This window comes from Macadamia integrifolia, chromosome 7, assembly GCF_013358625.1.
Source record: "Macadamia integrifolia cultivar HAES 741 chromosome 7, SCU_Mint_v3, whole genome shotgun sequence".
Classification (NCBI taxonomy): Eukaryota; Viridiplantae; Streptophyta; class Magnoliopsida; order Proteales; family Proteaceae; genus Macadamia; species Macadamia integrifolia.
In genome coordinates, this window is record NC_056563.1 from 33,439,302 (window position 1) to 33,459,838 (window position 20,537).

The following is a 20,537-nucleotide window of genomic DNA, read 5'->3' on the forward strand; positions in this document are numbered from 1 at the left end:
AAAAAAGGACAGGTGTGAGTAGAGAGAGAGAGAGAGAGAGAGAGAGAGAGAGAGAGAGAAAGAGAGAGAGAACCACAACCACCTACAATAAAATCACCATCTCCACATGACCACATCCTTTTAAGGTCTCTCTCTTTGCTTCTGCTTGCAGAGACTGAAGAAGGGCTAGAATCAAACCCTTTAGTTTATGTATTTGTGATAGATCAAATCATCGATCTTTAAATCTCTACCTTTAGTCTTTATTCTTCATCCTGTACGTTTTTTTGGTGAATAATGAAGTAATGAGCAGAGCCCTGAACCTCTTCTTCTTGAGAAGAAGATGGCTCACCAACACCAAGAAGAAGAACGACCACAGCTAGAGCTAGAATCCAACCCTTTATTCGACTCTCTCTACTGTGAAGAAGAGCGTTGGGAGGAAGAAGATNAAAAAAAAAAAAAAAAAAAAAAAAAATCTTACCTATGAGAGAAAAATTATTAGTATTTTAAGGGTATTATAGAAAAGTATTAAATATATTTGAAAATAGCATTCCCAAGAGGCGAAGCACTATTTTCCCCTCCCATGGGGCTTTTTAATATTTTTTTCTCTCTTACCTTAATCATGTGGGTCTCGTGTGGATGATATTGTATTATACATTATCATTGGTGTAACATGTAGATTCATCCTCATGCAGAACATGAGAGCAAATCAGTTCTTGATTCTCATATAAGACTGATTCACACAAATAGAATAAAACCTTGTGGTAAATTCTATCTGTATAGATCAAACCGTTTGAGAACCAAATCCACACTCGAAGAAGAGTCTACCTTTCGGAAATTTAGGAGAGAAAGTGTAAGGGGCACAATAGTAATTGCATCGAATTATAGCATGGGCTAAGATGTAACTCCATCATGGGTCCACAAAAGCATGGACTTGAACATTGGCTTTGAAAATTTTGGCCCAAAACGTTATGCAAAGTGGATTGGATGAAGTTGGTCAAAGCATTTACAAATTTTTTACTAGAGATGATCAACGTCAATGATTGACTCAGGAGAGAGTAGAGATTAAAGATTCCAATCGAGTACAAGAAATGGATTTGAAGAGTGAATTCGAGATTCTGATGTCTCAACCCTATAAATACAGTACAGATTGGGCCAATAAAAAATGAATGGTTCAATTCAAACTGAACTGACCCACCCTTTATCATCTGGTTTCAGGTTGAGGTTTTATGGATCCGGTAAATATCGGACTGAACCGGGTAACTATTGAGACCGAACTGATTTTAACCCGATAAAAAATTGAAAATCCAATTAAACAGGATAGTTTTCTCCTTAATATCTTTTGTATACATGTAAACACAAAATCGGACTGGATCAAACTGAAAAAACCCGATAATAGCCCGATTACAAGCCAATGACAAAAAAACTAATAAGAAATGAAACCAAACCAAAGGTAATACCCAAAAACCGATGTGGCACCCTTCATTCATTCGGAGTATCCATGTACCCATGTACCCATGTAAGGAAAGGAAGTAGACTACTCTACCTGTCTACCTAAGGCTGTGTTTGGTAGCCAAAAGTAGAGTGTCGTGGGAAAAGAAATGTACGGAAGTAGCTTTGGTTGAATCCCTCAGTCTGTAAGGAGTAGAACAGGCAGACGGACAAGAAGCCAACAATTATGAAGAGAGAGAAAGAAGGGTTGAGTACTTGAGTGAGTTGTCTTCCAGAATCCAGATATGATATATATTGCCCCTTGCCTTGCCCTGCCTTTCAAGGCTTTTCGTTCCAACGTGAAAAGTAAAAGAGATGAGAAGGGAACGTCGTTCGTGGGCCTTATGTGTCTGTGGGCCTGCCCTAACTCTTTTTTTTTTCTTTTTCTGTGAGAACGATTAAATAAACTCTTTTTAATAGTGATAAGTAATTAATCCCTTATTGATGCTTCCACGTGTGTTTTCATTAGTTTTGGTGTATGTGTAACACTTAAAATCTTATGTGACACATAAAATTTTATATATTTCTCATATAATTATGTAGAATATATAAATTCAGAAAACATATTTATAAGAATAGTGAAGATATTACTAAAATAAGAATATACACAAGCTGCAGGAGATTTATGTGATTTTGCAAATCTTGCTACGTTCACAAATTACTCTTCATGACAACACCTCTTCTTTTATAAGACTCCATTCTCTTTGGAACTTCATCATTTTGAAGATTCCACCTTCTTTTGAAGACTTCACCTCGTTCTAATTAGTAGAAAGATTCCACTTCTTTTACTTTATAAGAATACTAAACTCTTGAAATATTTCAACCCAGCTTGGAAGATTTTACTTATTCCATTCTCCATTCGTTGTTGTCTCTCCACCTTTTACATTAGAAGACTCTAACTAACAATTAAACCATTGAATCAAAACTTTCAATCGAATTAGATAAAAGACGGCAAATCTAACATTATACACACCCTTTCATTCTCATTCATGGATCACTTCACACTATATTTTCTCATTAAATGCCTCCTACATGAAGATTTGATTATTCACCTTCTTATTAATGGGAAACTACACAATGATGTTGTAGCAATCCCTCTCCTATATTTTTATTAAAGAAAAAATATATATTGATGAAACATGCTAAAATACCACCAGGATCATTCGAAAAAAAAAGAGTGTAATTTTGGAATATATGGAAATAGACAAAGAGGTAAAATGATTGAGAAGATCACATGCAATGTGATAAATGTAAATATCAATAATACAAACACTCGTATTCTGTTCTCAATTTGTGAATATTCGAAAGTAGATGGTTTCATGTCACAAGCTTTTTCATGTGGACTGTATATCTATTTGATATCAAATATCTATTAATTTCTTTAGTTTTTATCTATTTAATGTTTTTTCTAATTAGAATAAAAACAAGAAGCAGAGGAGGAAATAGCAGGAAGTGGTCAACCCCACAATTGACCCAAAATTCCCGTTTACCAAACCATAAAAAAAAAAAGTCTCAGGTCTCCATTATTTGATATTTCTAACCCGTACGTGTACGTATAGATCCTGTGATACGATACGGTACCTGAATAATTACGATTTTAGTCAACGGTATATATCAGATGTGTTGCCCTCACGGATCTTGTTCTCCGCATTAAGGGCAAAATGGTCACAAAGGGGAGATTTTCGCTTGCGGTTTTTATCAGTTTGGTTTTTACCGGTCGAATCAAAGTTTTTAAAACCCAACCCAACCCAACCTGATAAAATAATTGGTTCAGTTAAGGTTGAACCGGTCAATTTCTGGCCTGGAATGTCTTGGTCCGCTCGAATTGAGAACACTACGCGCCGTTTACTTTTGCGTCTGCCCGCCAACACAATCCAACAGCAAATTTGAAAGAGAGGGAAAAATGGGAAAAGAGAAACCCATCAAAGGAAACTTAATAAAGGACAGGTGTGAGTAGAGAGAGAGAGAGAGAGAGAGAGAGAGAGAGAAGTGAGAACCACAACCACCTACAATAAAATCACCATCTCCATATCCTTTTAAGGTCTCTCTTTGCTTCTGCTTGCAGAGACTGAAGAAGGGAAGAGAGAGTGAGACAGAGATAAGGGCTAGAATCAAACCCTTTAGTTTATGTATTTGTGATAGATCAAATCATCGATCTTTAAATCTCTACCTTTAGTCTTTATTCTTCATCCTGTACGTTTTTTTGGTGAATAATGAAGTAATGAGCAGAGCCCTGAACCTCTTCTTCTTGAGAAGAAGATGGCTCACCAACACCAACAAGAAGAACGACCACAGCTAGAGCTAGAATCCAACCCTTTATTCGACTCTCTCTACTGTGAAGAAGAGCGTTGGGAGGAAGAAGATGGGGTAAAAGAGGAGAAACAGCTAGGCGACGCAGAGAACGAGAGGAGCAACACCTCTGACAACAATGGATCTTGTTTACTCCCACTTCTGTTATTGGAACAAGAACTGTTTTGGGAAGACGATGAGCTCGTTTCTCTTTTCTCCAAAGAACAGCAGGCCCAGCTCAGCATTGACCCTGCTCTGTCCTCTGCTCGTCGAGAAGCGGTGGAGTGGATGCTGAGGGTCATCGCACACTATGCTTTCTGCCCCCTCACCGCCGTTCTTGCCGTCAACTACCTCGACAGGTTCCTCTCCAGCTTCCATTTCCAGAGGGATAAGCCTTGGATGACTCAGCTCGCCGCCGTCGCTTGTCTCTCCCTCGCTGCCAAAGTGGAGGAGACCCAAGTCCCACTTCTATTGGACCTGCAAGTACGTACTTCCCAACTTCCCAAACCAACAATGTCTTAGAACTGCCGATGGTTTTTCTGCTAAATCTAAACAGATTCTTCTTCTTTGTTTCCTATCGATAATAATAATCACATCTGGGTTTGGCCCCATCCATTTTTTGATCAGGTGGAAGAATCAAAGTATGTGTTCGAGGCCAAAACGATTCAGAGGATGGAGCTTCTTGTGCTCTCCACGCTCCACTGGAAGATGAATCCCGTGACCCCACTTTCGTTTCTCGATCACATAATAAGGAGGCTTGGATTGAAGAACCACCTCCATTGGGAGTTCCTCCGCCGCTGCGAGCGTCTTTTACTCTCCCTCCTCTCCGGTAAGCATCCCGACGACAAAACTTTGCCTTAAATAAACATTTCGGAGAAGAAAAACCAGGATCAATTTATCTGTCCGTTGAGATTTCAATTTTCTTATTCTCTGCCTTTAGATACGAGGTTTGTTCGTTATCTTCCTTCTGTATTGGCGGCTGCGACAATGCTGAACGTTATCGATCAGGTTGAGCCCGATAATCCGGTCGAATATCAGAACCAGCTCATGGGTGTGCTCAAGATTAGTAAGGTCTGTGAAATTCCTTCTCTGTTTTGATATTTTTCCAAGATTGGTTAGCGAACATCGACTCCCATTAATAATGTTTTAATCCAAATTATGTTTTTTTTTTTTAATCAATTGTAATTACAGGAGGAGGTGGATGATTGCTATGAACTCATCGTGGAGTTTAACTCAGGCCACCGTGGGTGCGGCCAGAAACGTAAATACGAATCGATTCCAGGTAGCCCAAACGGCGTCATTGAGGCAAATTTCAGCTGCGACAGCTCCGACGATTCGTGGGCTGTGGCATCATCTGTTACTTCGTCACCGGAACCTCTGCTGAAGAGGAGAAGAGCCCAGGAGCAGCAGATGCGAGTGCCTACGCTTAGCCGTGTGTTTGTGGACGTGCTTGGAAGTCCTCAATAGAGAATGATCCATCTTCTCTGGAGTTCTGGCCTGAGTTTCCTAATTTTATCTTTTTTTTCACTCTCACCGTAATGGCATAATCTCCTATCACCACCAGCAAACTCGTAGTCACACCATGTTTGTGAAACATTCTCTATCATAAATATTTATGTTCCAAGTTAATATTGCAGGTCATCTCTGCGGTTCCATCAAAATTCAGTTTGAAAAACATATCCGAATGTCTCTGTGATTGAATTTCAGAGATGGCTGGCAAGCATTGTGTACTCTTCAAGGAGAGGAAACATTAATGAGGACTATTTGCACGTATATATTATAAATTATAATGGGTTTTCCTTCCCAGTCTCCCTCTCCTCTATTTCTCTCTCGTGGACCTACATATATTTACTCAATGGAATGCCGTCTCATCAACTTGATCAAGACAGGTATGGAATGACAGATAAAAGTAGCAATGGAGCTATTCAAAAATCACGTTATAAAATTTTCTTCTGGGTTTGATTTGATCGTCGTTGAACATTGAGAGAGAGAGAGAGATGTTTGGAAAAGAAGAAGAAAATGGAGTAGAAATCCAGAAAAAGATAAGGGGGTTTTTCAGTTTTTGTTTGCATGTGAAGGGTTGGAAGCAGTCGTCGGCCAGTGGGGTTTTAAGGTTTGGGTTTATTTAGGGCGTTTGACCTCGTTGGGAGGGCTTTCCCTAAATTTATATATAAGCTCTGGTGGTGCTTACTGGGAAAATGACTAATAGCAAACCAGGCTTCCACCACCTCCTCTTGTTCAGATTTCAATTCAACAACCCAGGTCCCCATCCACCCAATTTTCCGGTTTTCAGACTTGAGATTTGCTCCCTGTCCTTTTATACTCTTCACCTATCTTCCTATCTGTAGTACTTATAGATTATGAGAACAGATTAAGAAAATAATTAATTTATGATTATTTTTAGCACACTAGATCTCTCTTGGAATTGAATTGCTTATCTTAATACTACTAATTAGGTACCTACAAGGATGCTTCCATGTTCTTTGTCCTCTCTCTCTCTCTCTCTCTGATTAGAGTCCAAATTTATTTATGTTGATAGTGTATGCTTTACTAAGAGAACACTAAATAAAACTTATATAATCTGGCTTGAAATATGAATCTTCTTTATTGTAACGTGGTAGTATGGATACCATTAATTATAAACTTTATTGGGAACATTTCCGCACATATTGACTATTAGATACTTCTCTCTTTCTCTCTCACGCATGAAGATTCAAAATTATTAGTTTCTTCTTCATTTAAGAGCCTAGACTAACTATGGTTGGTCCCCCTCCACTAGTGGCCCTAAGGGTGTATATATATATATATCATGTCTCTTTATTCTTAATTATTTTTTGTGTAGACTCCTTATTTTTATTTTGATGGGATGTTGACTGGCATTTTTTTTGGTGGAAAAGATAATTTATTAAGAGTAAAACAAGAAGGAAAACATATCAGTATTTAATAGGTTTAATTTCTCCTCAACCAATGACACATCAACCCCACCAATGATTTAAGGAATTGATATCAGATACTGCTGATCCGGATCCGGATATTGGCCGACACTGATATTCATACTTGGCTGATACTAGATCGATGATATGATACAGATAGAGGATAAAATGGTAAAAATATAATAATATATCAGTATTTTTTGGAGCAATATTTTAGAAATGGTTGATACCCATTCTTTTGAATTAAAACCTTGATCCCACATCCATATTCAGAGATAAGCAGGGTTCTGGGTATCAATATGCACCACTGATGCCTACGCGGATTGATTGGTTTTAGCCTGTGGTGGATGCAAATTAAAAAGAAGTCACCTTTTTATTGATACTCCCAATTTGTATTGAAAATGGGTATCGAGGATATCGATATGATACCGATACATAAATCCATTGGGTAAGAGGTTGAGCTATTGCATTTTATTTTTCTTGCAACAAAACATTGTGTTCTTTCAAATTATAAATAGATTACTTAACCCAATGTTCATAACGGATAGTAGTACTCTGCATGCCACTGCTCCAAGTGTCCTAGCAAGTTCTTAATATTTTAAAATTTTAAGACTTCTTTTAATGTGTGCATTAAGCAGGGATTATCATCTCAAGAAACTTGTTTCTTCTTCGAGACTAGAGAACATAGATCTGCTGGCTATGTGTGTGTGTGTTTAGGGGGGGAGAAGGTGCAATTGTGTTTTAGTATACTTGTAGATGATCCAAGTGTGATTTAGAACCCAAGAAGGCATAATTAACAAACAATTAATTTAGAAAAAAAAAAGTGGGCACAAGAGGAGAGAAGACCAAGGAAAGGAGAGAGAGAGAGAATGGAATATGGATACAACCAAACCTACAAAAAGGCAAAAGGTGAAAGAAGAGGGGATTTTGAAAATGGGAGACACAATCTTTTGATTTTGTGGGGGATGTTTCCTTTTCCTTGTTTGCTTTTCTTTGCTTTCCTTCCCTTTCTTGTTAGTTGTTAATAGCTAAGCTAGTTTTCTGCTTTAAGGCAGGTATAGATGGACTCATAATAATACTTTGTGAGTGAAGTTTTTTCAATGCACAAGCAACTGCTCTCTCTCTCTCTCTCTCTCTCCATTCTCCTCTGCAGACTCTTAAAGTTTGAAAAATAACTATGAAGTCCCCACCCAATAATTGTGGAATAATATGATGGCTCGCTCCAACTTTCGTTTGACTCAGTCCTTTCTCTCCTAATGCATGGAACTGACCGACACTAACTCACTCACCATAGTATTATTATTTCTAATTATTAATATTAAAGAACCCTCTCCAGTTTCCCCCTCCTTAATTTCTCCACTTCATGTCATGTCCATTTCTCTCCTATTAATTATTAATTTTAATTTATGGCTCATGAAAACAAATTTTCCTTTTTTCTTATTTAGCCCTTCTCTTACTTCAGTTCTTTCCCTCTTTGCCTTTCCTACTCTTTCCTCTCATACAGCTGTAAAGGTCTAAAGACAACAAATGAGATGACTCTCTCTCTCTCTTCTTTTTCTCTTTCTGGGTCAGGTGCAGACAGAGTCTGGAGAGAGAGAGAGAGAGAGAGAGAGAGAGAGAGAGACAGACATTAGCATGCTGTGTTGCTGCCTATAAATGTTATAGCCCCCTGGGCGATGGTTTTTATGTAAAGACAGAAACAGGATCCATTTTTAGTTCCACATCCCTCCAGACCATCCTCCGTTTTTTACTCTGATAGGGTTCTGCCACCTAAGCTCTTCGGCAGGTGGGTGACCTTTTGACCCCTTACATTAATAATGGTCCAAAACATTTTATTTTATAGGAATTGTGAAGTTGGGAACCTCTCTCTCCCATTTCCCAAATTGATCTCTAAATTATGGGATTTTATCTAGGGTTTTAAGAATTAGTATCGAATTGGTCGATCCGTATTGATATTGGTTGGCTTTCATAGTTGGTCGAGATTGAATCAATGATAATGTACGAACAAAGGGTAAAATGGTAAAAAAAATGATACAGTATCAATGTTTTTTATGGAAGAAAATCATCCATTACATTTGATAAGGACCAATATGAATTTAATAATTTTGAAATTAACTGATACCCATTTTGACACCGTGAACTGAAATCTTGATTTTTTTTTTTTTGATAAACTAAAAACTTTAGTTTACCTCCACTTTGAACCAACATGAATGATTTTTGATAATCAAAATTTGATAATCAAGACAATAATTACGAAGATGGGTTAACTAGTAAGCATTCATGAAAGAGGAATTCTAGTTTGATATGATGAAGAGGTATGCATAAGTCATAAGTGTGTTTGTTTCCTCGCATGGGTCCAATTATTGATTGACTTTCTGTTTTGAACAAAGTTCTCTCACAATGCCAGAGTGGAAAACTCTCTCTGTCACCAATAAGTTTTACCTTACCCCCTCTCCACCCCACCCCTTTTTATACTTTTAGGTCCCATTATATAGTTTCTGTTCAGTCTAGTTCGACTATAGAACAATGGAGATAGATCAACGGTAAAACTAGAAAAAATTAGATGACGGATGAACAAATATGAGTTTATTTAGGAGTAGCTCTGATATATGATAAATTGTGAGAAAATCATTTAAAATAATATGGATGTTTAATAAAAGCAAGCTTTGTGAATGCCAATTGAGGTGGTCTGACAGTATTCAAAAGAGATTTGTAGACGCCCCTGTAAAGAATGGTGACATGATTCAAATTGAAGGAGCTAAGAAAGCTAAGGATAGGTCTAAAATGACCTTAGGCGAAGTGATGAGAAATGACATACATAGTCTCAGTCTTGTCTCATGTATGACCTTGGATAGAACCTGCTGAAGGGCAATGATCCATGTTGCCGAGCTAAGTAGCTTAGCTTTTCCTAACGTGTATGGGCTATGCCTCTTTCATCTTACTCTCATCTTTCATCATTTCATTTCTCCCCTCTCCTAACTCTATGTGGACTCTTTTTTCCTATTTCGTTACATGTTTTGTTGGATCCATATAGTCGATTTCATTCAGTTGGGATAAGATTGAGTTTGTTGTTGTTGTAATAGAGGCTTTTGAATACTTTAGTAATAGAGAGGTGATTTAATTCATATTAAAGGGGCTAAAAGAGTTAACTTAGGACTTGTAAGTTGTTCAACTTTAAACCGATTGACTCAAATGCTAACCATGACCATAGACCAGAATTGACCCATTCAACCAATTAGTGGATTCACGGGGTGCATGGTTACATAAAATTAAAGTGAAGTTGCGACTTCTCTGCAAAAATTCAGAAAGTAAAAAACATTCCGGAACCTGACCCGACCCATCAATTAAGCTGACATTGGAGCAGTGCACTTGGGAGTATAGCCTTTGCACATCCTAAGCGTGAGTCTCATAATTGTGATATGTGAAGTGTGAAGTCGTCTCCTCTTTGGACTTTGATATGTATAACGTATGTGGCAATGGGATCATTCTTAGCTGTAACACAGTTCCTCAACCTCTAGCTCAGCATCCGATATAATGGAGATATTTTTGGTGTTTTAAAATCTCCATCCAAAACAATGAAACCCATCTGGTCCATATATAAATGGATATGATTCATATATATGTGTGTAGAAGAGTTATCAGCCATTGTCACGAGAAGATAAATGAGTACAGCTCCATCGTCTTTTCTAGTTTCAATGGAGGCAAGACGACATTTTGGGTTGTACAATCTGTGGTCCTACTTCTTCACAGTTTACACTGATCATCATCACAAATTCATAACTATTCAATTGGGCCACCGCAATGGGACAGGACTAAATCATTTGGATGAAATCAAACTTAAGAAACCATCCAATGTCCATTGTGACGACGAGGAGCCCTTCTTCTAATCCATATTATTGCTCACTAAGGTACCCATAACTCCCAAGTTTCAGTAAAGAGAGTTTCTTTTATTGTATGAGAATGGAATGGAGAGTTGGGTTTTGCAGGTTGTGAGGAGTAATTTCACTTGGTATTGAAGAATGAGGAGTGGATGAGGGAGGGGGCATTTAATGCAGATAATGTGTTTGTAAGATAGTCCCAAAGGAAATGAAACGGAATAGGTACTGGGTAGGCTGTATCTTGTAAGAGAGTGGTTCTGTGGATTCTGGTGGTGGTCCTTCTTTTTGCTAGAGTAGAAGAGAAGACCCTTTTGCTTCTTATGGGGGGTTAACGGTTTTAGCTAATGAGCCCTGCAAGAAGCTTTTAAGGGCTCAAGCGTTACCTGTACATGTGAGGAAAAAGGACAAGTGTTGGAGTTTTTGGTGTCTCCATTCCAGGCTTCGCTTGGACAGTGGTGAGTGGACACAGGACACCACCCCCTATGTGCTGTGTCACTGTGTGTGCGTTTGTCTCTCTTGCACACCATTTACTCCAGCACCTGTGATCTGGGGTCTCATCTTAGTGCTTGTCAGAGCTGGGCTGCCGGGCTGCCCAACCCCCTATCACGCTTTTAAAGATATGGGAATTGGTTTTGCTGTCCGATGGATAATTTGCTTGTTTCTACCAAGAAAAGAAGAGGGGAGTTCCCCACCATCCGTCCTTGCTCCTAGTGGGGAGCAGAACCTTTTATTTTGCTTGACACAAACAATTTAAGGGCATAATAGTGCTCACAGCTCATAAATAAAATCACCTGCCTCTCTATGCAGTGAAATATATCTTATATAGAGAAAGAAGATCCTAATAAATATTCTGGACCAGGGTGCCAATTGATCGATTTTTTTTATTGTTCTGGATTTGGTTTTGATCTTAGAAAAAATTTTAATAGCAGATTTTTTTTTTTTTTTGGGGGTGTGGGGTGGTGGGGGGTTTGGTATGATTTGACCGATAAAATGACTAATCAAATGGATGAAAATCGAAAGAGACCAGAACTGATCAGACCGACAACTAATCAATTTCAATTTTCATTTTAAGAACCGATTAGTTTCTTGGTCGGTTTCAGTCTGAATTAGTTGTGCTAACATTTGGGATCGAGACCAACCGATTGACTCCCCTACCTGAACCACAGCAATTGCAAACCCAACATGAATTAACTTCCAAGGTGGCTGTTGTGGGGTACTGGAAACAACACTAGAACAATCAAGGGTGTTTCTTTTTTTTTTTTTTTCTAGTAAAATATTTCTTAAAATTTAAGTAATAATCCTATATAATGTTTATATAAATGAAAAAACCCAAAATCTTCCGGTATCTCTTGTTCACATCATTATCTATTCTCTATTAATTTTCAACCTAATCTATTTTCTCTAATGAAACTCTCTTAAATTGATTGAAAATTCAATGATTAAAATGCTAATACGGTATTGGTAGGCCATACAATGGAAAACAAACTAAAAACCAAGACAGGAATCTAAGGAGGGAATTTCCCATTCAATAGTTGGATTAACCAAAGGAAGGAAGCCTCTCTAAATTGCTCAAAAAGGGCAGACCATCAGGCATGACCAGAGGAGAAAATTAAATTTTCCTTTGTGCCATCAATTTGCTTTGGAACATTGAGCCATTCAGATTACTCAGATCAAAGAATCAAGTTATTTGTTCTAGTTTGTTCTAAGAAGTTTAGATTGATTGTCTAGTTTGTTCTAGAGTGAGGGTTTTGGATGCAAGGAACAGAACTCGGCAACTTAAAATCTAGAAGAGGCTAACTAATCACGATCTCTAGCATTTTTCCAGTTTAATCCAGATCAGCCAGCCAGGCTATTCCAGTTTTTGAACTCTGGGAGAACTTTTGGTGAATGGATATGGATGATTTACGATCATTTATGATGGGTTATTACATGAAGAACAAGAGGAGGGACCTTTTATCTCAATATGGAGAATCTAGTAACCCAGTCCTTTTGCCTCTGGTTTCTTCTTTAAGATCCAAAATGCGGTCGAGAAAACTTGATTTGTTTAAGTGGGCCTTATAAAATCTGCAACCCCCACCGGCCTAATCGAAGCAGTGGAGAAAAGATAGAATAGAGGACCCATCCATGATGCATTAACATTGTTCTTTGCATTAATTATAGAATTGGACTTATCAATGAAACGCCTCTCATAACGCATATCTGCTTTCGCAAATGTTGAAGTTCCTATCACCCTTTAATATGGGACATCTTTGAGCATTCAAGATTTTATTGGTGAGAAAGGCACATGGACCAACCAATTCTATTGATTTCTAGTATTCAATTTCCATGTATTTTTTTGTTATAGGGCGGTGGGTAATGCTAATAATTGTACTGTAGCATCTATGGATTTTGAATAAATCAGTTTCTCATTCATGAAAAGAAAAGGAAAGTAAAAGAGATACCAATAGTAATGTATGTAACTGTGAGGGAATTAATTGAAAACTGGTTCTCAAGTGTAAATGTGAACACACTTGTTATGGGAATCGATATCGGTATAATGTATGTATTGGTCTTTGCCGATACCAATATGAATTCAAAAGTAGAACCAAGAGAACAATAGAGAAAACTTGGGTAGAAGAATGGAGAAAGTTGGGGGTATTTGGTTTTCTACATCCACATAATTGAAATGCCGGTAAATTGTTTATAAAAATCTACAAATCACGTGGGACTAAGATGAGGACGTTGAAATGGACGAGTAAATTGATATGTTGCAAGTTGATTGAGTGATAATATGATGACTTGATGGAAGCTTCAAGGCACGCATCAATAGCTCATAATAAAGGGGCAAGTTGAATGAGTTGCTCTGGTCATATGTGGTAATGCTCCGTGAGATAGTGCAGGTTGAAAACAAAGTCGAGAAAAAAATTTCAAACAGGAAAAAAAGTATGGCCAAGATAATAATGGAAGATCTCATGACTCAAAATTCTTATGGGAAACATAGGAACACAGACTCTGATAGACTCTGATGATGTAAATTATCCACATCGCCAACTCCAAATTATTAGGATAAGGTTTTGTTGAGCTTTAGTTGAGGACATTGATATATCTTTTGTTCTGCCATGGCAAATTGATACATTTCTTTAACTTCAACCCCAATTATAGGCTCCTCTTAAGTTCCTATTATTACAAATATATAAATACAATATGTGGTATTATACATTGTCAAAAAGCACCCGCAAAAACTAAAAGCATGTTCCAGTAAAAAAAAAAAAAAAAAAACCAACTTTTATACATATTATCCGACATTATACTTTTTTTTGGGTAAGAATCCTACATTATACTTACAAGAAATTATCACTTGATGAGAATGCATCGTATTGGTGATCCCTCAGCACCACGTAACCTTAAAGGTAAGCAATGCACATAATATATCCCTGGCTTGATGTCATCCAATTTTAGGCCTTCGACAATAATGATTTCCTGAAGCATTGCAGCAGTAAAATCAGCTTCAGTTTCTATCATTCAAGAAACAATATCCACTGACCCTTACTGTAATAAGCAAGACATGTATATGAGGTAATTATATTTTATAAATAGAAATTCCAATAGAATTGTCCACCTTTCTTATGATGGGGGGGAGAAGGGAGAGGAAAAAGGAAAAGAAAGACAAAAAATTTGAAGAATCAACGCTTCAGAGTATACAAATTACGTGATCATCTTCAAGGAACTAAGAGTATAAAAAATGGTTGAGACTCACAAGGGCAGCAAGTTGAGAGTGTGCGAGGGTTTAGAGAATATGTCATCTGGAAATGTAATTTTACACAAATATTGGGAAAGATCAAGGCTAAATATTCACAAGAAGGAAGCAATATGAACACTATGTTATTCTTGGCTTTATGCAAAGAGATTATTTTAGAGAACTTCAAAAGGAACAACTTCACCAAAGCTGCAAATAACAAAAGTTTCAGAGAAAAATGAGACTTTTTAAATTATCATGGAGATAGCTAAAACATTTTTTTAAATAAGAGATCTGAGGTACCAGTTTATTTTGAACCACCTAAGTAAAATTATGAACAATGAAAACAAACTTATCAGCACCATATTAGAGAATAAAAGATAAAACTAATCAATTCATAGCGGCCCATTTGGCTTCAAACTAAGGAAGAGACTCATTGTGACCAACAAATTAGAAGAGTGGTAAAGTTTAGAATGAATAGCAAATCCTAGGCATTCACCATTAAATTAAATAAAGAATGCAAACAGAGCTTCTAGGAAGATAATGGAGAAGGAGAAACCAAACTGATGCAAAGATGTAAGATGGAGCAGTACTGTGAAAAAAGTAGGTGGCGATGCATGTCAAACCAGTAGTTGGAATCAGATATATATCTTACCATCTTTTGCGTTAGCTATGGGTGAATTCACCATTCATAGGAAATTGAATCAGATAATCTAGGTTGCTTGTCGAAGTTAAATTTGGATGGATTTTCAATCCAGGGGGTTGCAAGGACTCCTCCATTTTATTTTCTTTGCAGATGACATAACTATGATTTGTGAGACAGAGAAATGATGTTAAATGTAAAACTAAGACTTTGGAAGAATTCTTTCAAATCCAAAGATTTTAAAATAAGTCCGACTGAGCATCTTTATGGCAACTCGAGAAAACACTGACCAGGAAATATGTTGGGCAACTAAAGAAACATGTCAGTTTTTGTTTTTTCTTTGGTAAGAAAAACATGTCAGTTGAATAAGCATACATTGATGCGGTGAGATGGACAGGCTGTGAGACTACAGAAAATAAATAAAGAGAAAAATGCATAAATAAGGAAGCGTGATAGGTATCTAGATAAGGAAGAGCAATCTGACACTGATCTTGTGCAATGGAGGCTAATTGCTACAGCAATCTTATCCATTTCCCACACTATGCATGGAAGTGAATCTAACTTTCACTGACATTTTTCATTTTTAAATGAGCAACCTGCTAATGTATTGACCACTAAGGCACTAACCTTGACCATTGCCCTCTTTTTTTTTGGGTGTGTGGGTGGGTGCGTTGGGGGCCGGGGGTGAGGAAATTTCTAACCTAAACCATAAATTTATAAATTCACATGTTTTCCCAACTGTCTCCTCACTAGAACATGTTAAGAAGATAAGGTAACATTAGCAGAATTTCTATAAATACAAAGTACATTTTAAGACAACTTTTGTATTTTGCACCACTTGCATCATTACAGAATGTAAAGCAAAATAAATAGCAACTGATCCTGCTGTAAGAAGGCAGTAGACAACCTCGCCAGCAGACCAGCTTGCCTCATCTTTTACCCATTCATCAATACAACTCAAATTTTCAATTAATTTTAATATTTATACCAATGCCAACACATACCAGTTCTATTTCTACTAAGCACCAAAAAAGGCAACAATTGGCAGAGCCTATAAGAGACCAGTTGAGGTACTAAGAATCTAAATTAATGAAACTTCATGCCAAGTCTAGAAAAATAAAATATGTTGGGTTAAGAAAATAACTCCATGTTCTACTTTCCTTAAAAAAAAAAAAAAAAAAAAGGTGCATGACAGAAATAGTATTCGGAATTTGAGAGAATAAATTCAAACATAATCTCCAACCAAAAATGAAATTTAAGAGAACATGTCAATAAAGAGAGAAATCCCATACCCTGCCTTCTAGAAAAACAAGATGGGAAGGAATTAAATCGTCATAGGCAGCAACAGATATGTAATCAATTCCTACATGTCACAACAAACAAATACATCAACAACATTGATTTTGCCAAAAATGCAACATCAGAAACGTAGTTTAGTAAGGCAATAGGGGGATTACATCAAACTGCTAGGACCAAATAACAAGATCAATCAATTCCTCAAAACTATGGGATTGTACTGTCCATATCAGGATTGTGCTGGATTGCATGATCTGAACGATCCGACAACATTATTGGAATTTTTCATGATCTACTGAGGGTGGTTGTTTTTCTTTGCAATGATTACTTGTTCTAATGGTTCTTATTCTAATTTAATGTTCACCAATTTCATTTAAAATTTCATCATTTCAGAGAATTCTACAATATTGGGACATATGTGGACAGATTTTACAAAAAAAATTCCCATTTTCCCAAGGACCAAAATAATCACCTAATCCATAATTTAAATTAGAGATGAGATTTGGAAATTTATAAATAAAATAACCGACCAAAAAACAGTACTGTTTTTTTTCTTCCCCAGTTCTTCTTTAGATATGGACAATGAATTATGTCATTTTTGTCATTTCCTCATTGGGATGTAGTGAGTATCATGTAATAGCTTCATTTCATGTTAAGTAAGCACTACCATTAGGGAAACAAAGTATACTTTTGTAACTCCACAGCACTAAGTTAAGTGCATGGTTATTCAATGGAATTTATTAAATACAAATTATATGCTTAGAAACTTTAAAAAAAGGAACCCTTCTTTTGCTAGGTCCTGCAAATACTCTTATTTGTATCTTACCCACAAGTTTGATATCAGTGTTTTCTACCAGCCATTTGGCACCATCTTTCATGAAACCAACAAAGCTTGAGTCAAACTCCTTCCACATAAGTCGCCTGAAATTTGTGAGAATTAAACTTGCATACTTGGATTTTTTTTTTTCAATTTAAAACATAAAGATAAAAATATAAGGTAAATTCAGCATAGAGGACTACAGCATATTCATAATTGAACAATTGTTTAGTTGAGTTATCTATTACTTGAGCACAACATGCTTAAACATCACATTGACAATAAGCAGTATTCATTCCTGAAGCTGAATTGCAGGAATTGATTTTGTTTAGGTTGGAAAGTGCACGTTCTTTCCCTTTTATCATTTAAACGTGCATATTCAAATGACCATCTAATGTCATTTAAACCATTACTTATTTGGCAAGGCTACACTGCAGGGACACCCTTGCAGAGCAGAGGTAGGGAAGCCTTCTGCGAGGAAGCATGCCCATGCATGTAAACAGGATTCAGAATATAGTGATCTCCAATAAAACTAAATCATTAATTGAAATTTTACTTTCTCCATGTTTGTCTTTGTATAGGAAACTTGACACACAAGGCCAACTAATGTAAGGTTAGATAGAAAACTATCCAACCCCAGTAGGATCTCTAAACAACAAAGGATACTAACAGTAGATCTGAATACAGGGTGAATCCAACTTGAGTCACACAAACAGTACCCACATAGGCCTGATATCAACTAGTAATAACCCACAACTGCGGTATTAAACTCCCCTACAAAGGCACAATAAAAAAGACCAGGAATCCCCTAGCCGCAGGTCACAGAACAGGGTAAAACAGAGAAAATTACCTCACACCATATCTCAGATAATAGATAGAAATAAGGACAGAGATTACCATCAATGAATGAAGGCCTTAAAATGAATTAAACCTCAGAAGATCAGCTTGGTGCAATGGCTGAATCAGAATCTGGAGCACTTCTTTATTTAGGGCAGAAATTGGGAAATTTCTTGTATCTTGAAGACCAGGCCACAGAAGGCCTTGAAAATCTAGTTGAGTGCTCTTCAGGGAGAGCCTGAAGGGTCCTCAAAAGATGGGCCTTAATGGCCAGCCAGGTGGAGATCTGTGAACTAAATTGTATCCCAGAAAAAAACCCAGAACAAGGTCGCTGCAAGTCTTGTATTATTGTCTTCAGATCACAGCAGCAGCAACTCTTAAAGAGGGTCCTTGAAGGGGGACAGAAAAATTATCACTCAGAAAAATAAGAGAATAGAAGAGAGAAAAGGGGGATCAATAGCAAGGAAGGGAAGGGGGATAATCGCTCTCTAGTCACTTACCCTCTCTCATGTTGATGCCCCTACACACGCTCACATTGGCCCCCGTGCTAGTGCAGAGGCCATGCGGCCAGGCAGTAATCTCTTGCTCATATTTTTAAAATGAGATACCAGCCCTCATACAAGTGCCTAGACACCTGAATGACTTGTGCAACATTAAGTTGACAAAGAGAGACCGATTCGAAATGGTCCACAGTGCCAACATTCACAAAAGGCATTCTAGCATTACTACAGACTATCAGATTTTACAAATTATTATGAAAGCAATATCAAATTTCACTTCTTATTCTACATCTTAATCAGTCTTTTATACTTGTATCTCGAATGGAGCTTCATCATCCATGCCTCCCGGAAAACTGCACCTCTTACAATCTAAAAGAACACATGTTGCATAAACAAGAACATCCCTAGGTCCAAATTAACCAGTGAGAGAGATTGAATTCATCTTAAAATGACACATCATGACGTTAAACTGTACAGACCAAATTATGAGACAGTTAAATGCAGCACACTATTACCATAGAGTAAATTGTAATGGAAAAAGGAACACCATAGAGTAAATTGTAATGAAAAAAAGGAAACACAAGATTTTGGACGAAGGGTATCATGAAATACCTGTCGGTGTTTAATGTTCTGAATAGAACACGACGAACTCCTCTGGGAATATTTAAGGATTTCATAACATCCGCTGAAAAAGGTGGAAACCATTGTCAACTACAAGAACGAGGGTTTGACCAAATTCAGTATCTTCAATCGTTATGAATGCTGACATATACAACTCTTAAACAGAATTCCGTCACCCCATGTAAATTTTTCTAAATTATTCCAATGATGTGCCAAAATTAGCTGATGATACAAGTGCTAGTAACGAAATGAAGAAGTTCATCTGAAATGGAATTTACCAGTTATGTTTTTATCTCTTGGAACATCTACTAACAGTGCCGGACCTGTTGAAACCATTAGACAAATCCTTCAGAGATCTGAAATAAAAGCATAAACATTACTAACAGAACCAGAATGTTTGCCCCAAAAAGGAATATTGCATAAAAGAGTGAAAACAGAGCTAAAGCCAAAAGAAGAATCAGGAGTCGAGTTTTCATACAAAGGAATGAGAAAATCAGTAAGACTAAACAATTTTTGCCCATGAGGATTTCACATCTGAGACACTTAACAGGTTGAGTTGAATTTGAATTCTTTCAGACTACACTTGTAGAGCGGGACTGTGTTCAGGTATGAACAACAAGAGATAAAGTCTCGGCTCTGGGATTTTTTATTCATTTCCGTACACAATATAACTGGAGTAAGCATCCAAATATTACCAAAATCTTCAGAATAAGCGAATATAATTTCATCAAATAGTTTGTCTATGACAATCAAGGGAGCGGATGACGTGCAACAGACACAGAAATGAAGTGAAGCAGAGAGAATTGTTATTCGATAAGAATGAAATGAAATAATACAAAATCTACCATTGAGGACAGCGAGGTCGAGGGAGTCAACATCGAAACCAGCATCAAAGTAGTGGTCGAAGAAGTGGCCGGGGGCATCGACGTGGGTGCCGGTGTGGACGGGCAACTTCATCTCGGACATATTGGCGAGGGACCCATTCTTCATGCTCGAAGGAAGCCAAAGAAATTGTCCCACCCCTCTAGAGGTATCAAAAGACGAGGGCATATCCTCACTGAACGTGTGGGTGATGTCAAAAATCCTTCCCTCGTCGTACACCTCCCTCCGAGGAGGCACAAGATCGTGCCCCTTCGGACTCACCCTGCACGAACGGTAACCAGAATCATCACCGTAGGCATTGTTGGAGTCTGAAGATGGGGTGGCCAGAGACAAGGGAGAAAAAGTCAGAATATCGAAGCAGAGAAGCAGAAGCGAGAAAGCTTTCATCTGCATCACCATCCTGGACCTGGTTGCCCTTGTGGAGGAGAAGCGACAAATAGTGGAAGTGGAGTGAAGTATGAAATTCGCGGGGAGTTGTCAGAAATTCTTTCATTTCTTTCCTTATCTAACGGTCTTACGGACGAACACAGAAGCACGAAAGAGACTCCTCCGTCCCCGCGATCTGAGTATGTAACGGCGTTTAGCCGCCAATAAATCCTCCGTCAACGACTCTCTAACTTCAAACTGGAAAAGGAGAGAGAAACTACACAGGAGCAAAT

The 20,537-nt window shown here is 37.5% G+C and overlaps 2 protein-coding genes across 3 annotated transcripts; one reads left to right on the plus strand and one right to left on the minus strand.

Annotated features, from left to right (window-relative positions):
- The first annotated feature begins 110 nt into the window (after positions 1–110).
- LOC122084552 (cyclin-D3-1-like) lies at positions 111–5,562 on the plus strand. Of its 2 annotated transcripts, XM_042652867.1 has the most exons (5): positions 111–422; positions 3,830–4,239; positions 4,384–4,585; positions 4,697–4,827; positions 4,948–5,562. In XM_042652867.1, exons 1-5 carry the CDS (start codon positions 320–322, stop codon positions 5,221–5,223), a joined length of 1,122 nt encoding a protein of 373 aa, XP_042508801.1. In that variant the 5' UTR covers positions 111–319; the 3' UTR covers positions 5,224–5,562. The 2 variants fall into 2 exon arrangements, with proteins under 2 accessions (XP_042508801.1, XP_042508800.1); XM_042652866.1 differs by lacking the exon at positions 111–422 and having other exon boundaries at positions 3,514–4,239.
- Positions 5,563–13,681: 8,119 nt separating this feature from the next.
- On the minus strand, positions 13,682–20,469 carry LOC122083687 (cyclase-like protein 2). The gene is made up of 6 exons (XM_042651561.1): positions 19,842–20,469; positions 19,275–19,319; positions 18,988–19,060; positions 17,048–17,142; positions 16,218–16,288; positions 13,682–14,026 (listed from the first exon to the last, which is right to left on the minus strand). The coding sequence occupies exons 1-6, from the start codon at positions 20,275–20,277 to the stop codon at positions 13,901–13,903; spliced, it is 846 nt and encodes a 281-aa protein (XP_042507495.1). The 5' UTR covers positions 20,278–20,469; the 3' UTR covers positions 13,682–13,900.
- Between the last annotated feature and the right edge of the window lie 68 nt (positions 20,470–20,537).